Consider the following 1,992-nt stretch of genomic DNA (forward strand, 5'->3'; position numbering starts at 1 on the left):
TTGAACCACATGGCCTCAGCTTACTTAGCCTTAAAGGATGGAGGACATTATTTTGGAAATTGAGTAGCATTTAAAAATTTTGAATATAGAGATTGCCAGGCAGAGATATAGGTAAAGATAAGGTGAAATCATATGAATTTGTGGTGGATCAAGTGTTGTATGACTTTCTTTGAAGCATTTGGCAGCTTGGGCATGAACATGACTGCTGCAGGGGCTGGTTGGAAGGTCCCAGAGTTGGCGACTGTGACGGTAATGAGAGCAGAAGTTTGGAGGACTGATGAACTTTACAGTGCTAGAAGGAGCACTTTGCAAGGGCCAGCTGTGGAGTCCAGCCTGAATAGACAGGCTAGTAAGTCCCAGTGGTGGACTGGGAAGATGATGGACCTGGAGGTGACACGGGGATGGCCAAGGGAAATGTGAGAGCTACAACGTGTATGGGAACTCTGGGTTTGGGGACTTCTTATTTAATGGGATTCAACATTTTCGGTTCTCATTTGTTGAACATTTTTAGTGCTTCCTCTGTGTCAGGTACTTCCCTACTAACCTCTACTCTGGTTACTCAAAGGAATGAAAATATTCTATTTCTAGAAAGTTCTAGAAAGAACAGTGTTGAAATGGCAGTTGATTTTACCAAAGCTTGGTCAAGAAGACCAGTGAAACCACAAGAAGAATAATGAGACCAGGGAAATGGCATAAGAATGGGAGAGTAGAACTCAGAGTTTGTGAGCAGCGAGGGGATTCTCTGAGTTACAGAGCGGGTGACTAGGAACCGGACTTTACAGTTTCCTTCTAAGCAATCCATCTAACTTTCCTAGATTGACACTTGACTTTTCTGAGGGCCGTAGCCCTGTACTGATGATGGTATATACAGCAAGCTCTTTTGACACGTGGGGTCTCGTCCACCACACTGTGGATCCACAAGGAGAGTTCTCCGTAGTTCCTTTCTCAGGAGAGCACAGGACACCGATTGCACTGGCTCATTTTATCTGCTGATGAGTGTACTTGAGATTTAGGGCCAAGGCTCCTAGATGTTACAGCTTTACGGTCATCAGTGCGGTGAAGTGGACACCTCACAGACATCTGTGCAGGTAAAATGGCAGCACAGGATCAGTACCCCAGAGATTGCCGTAATTGAAATTTAAATTTTAGCAGAGTTGCTGTTCTAATTATATTTTGTCAAGGCTATTAAAATAATTGGAGTGAATTGTTCTGACAAATAGGGAAATTCAGTGAATGTGTGTTAGATGGAAGTAGAAAGTCATCTGGTCCCAGATTATTTGATGCTAATTCTGCAGTCCTCGCTGGAGAGTTGATGGTGATCGTGAAGATGGAGTTTGAAGGCAAATGTTCCTGGCGCCATAATTTAACACCTGTCACTGTTAGAAGTTAGGAAGTGCTTCAGAAACACTAAGCTGGGCATATGTTTACCTAAGATGAAGCACAAGCAAATTTTTGATATATGGTTTGTGTGCTAGAAAAAACATCTTTTGGGCCAGCCCTGTGGCTCACTCAGGAGAGTGTGGCACTGGTAGTGCCAAGGCCGTGGGTTTGGATCCTATAGAGGGATGGCTGGTACGCTCACTGGCTGAGCGTGGTGCAGACAACACCGTGCCAAGGGTTGTGATCCCCTTAGCGGTCAAAAAAAAAAAAAAGAAAAGAAAAAACATCTTTCAAAATGTGAAACCTAGAGGAGAAAGTAATAAATGACTGTGCGTTATGAAAACAATACATGTTGAGGATCCCTTATCCAAAATGCTAGGGACCAGAAGTGTTTCAGATTTTGGAATGTTTGCATTATAGTAATGCTTACTGGTGAGCATCCCTAATCTGAAAATCCAAAATCCGAAATGTTCCAATGAGCATTTTCTTTTAGCATCATGTTGGTGCTCAAAAAGTCTCAGATTTTGGGCCGGCCCGGTGGCGCACTCGGGAGAGTGCGGCACTTGGGAGCGCAGCGGCACTCCCGCCGAGGGTTCGGATCCCATATAGAGA

At 44.2% G+C, this 1,992-nt stretch overlaps 1 protein-coding gene across 1 annotated transcript in view; it reads left to right on the forward strand.

Moving 5' to 3' along the window:
- The window catches only part of GLB1L3 (galactosidase, beta 1-like 3), a 43,742-nt gene that overhangs the window by 35,460 nt on the left and 6,290 nt on the right, over positions 1–1,992 (forward strand). Inside the window, 3 exon segments of the mRNA XM_008567139.1 lie at positions 838–933; positions 1,053–1,110; positions 1,221–1,340. Of these exon segments, the coding sequence (XP_008565361.1) occupies positions 838–933; positions 1,053–1,110; positions 1,221–1,340 (274 nt within the window).

The sequence above is a fragment of the Galeopterus variegatus genome, unplaced genomic scaffold (genome assembly GCF_000696425.1).
Source record: "Galeopterus variegatus unplaced genomic scaffold, G_variegatus-3.0.2 Scaffold295, whole genome shotgun sequence".
NCBI classification, from domain to species: Eukaryota; Metazoa; Chordata; class Mammalia; order Dermoptera; family Cynocephalidae; genus Galeopterus; species Galeopterus variegatus.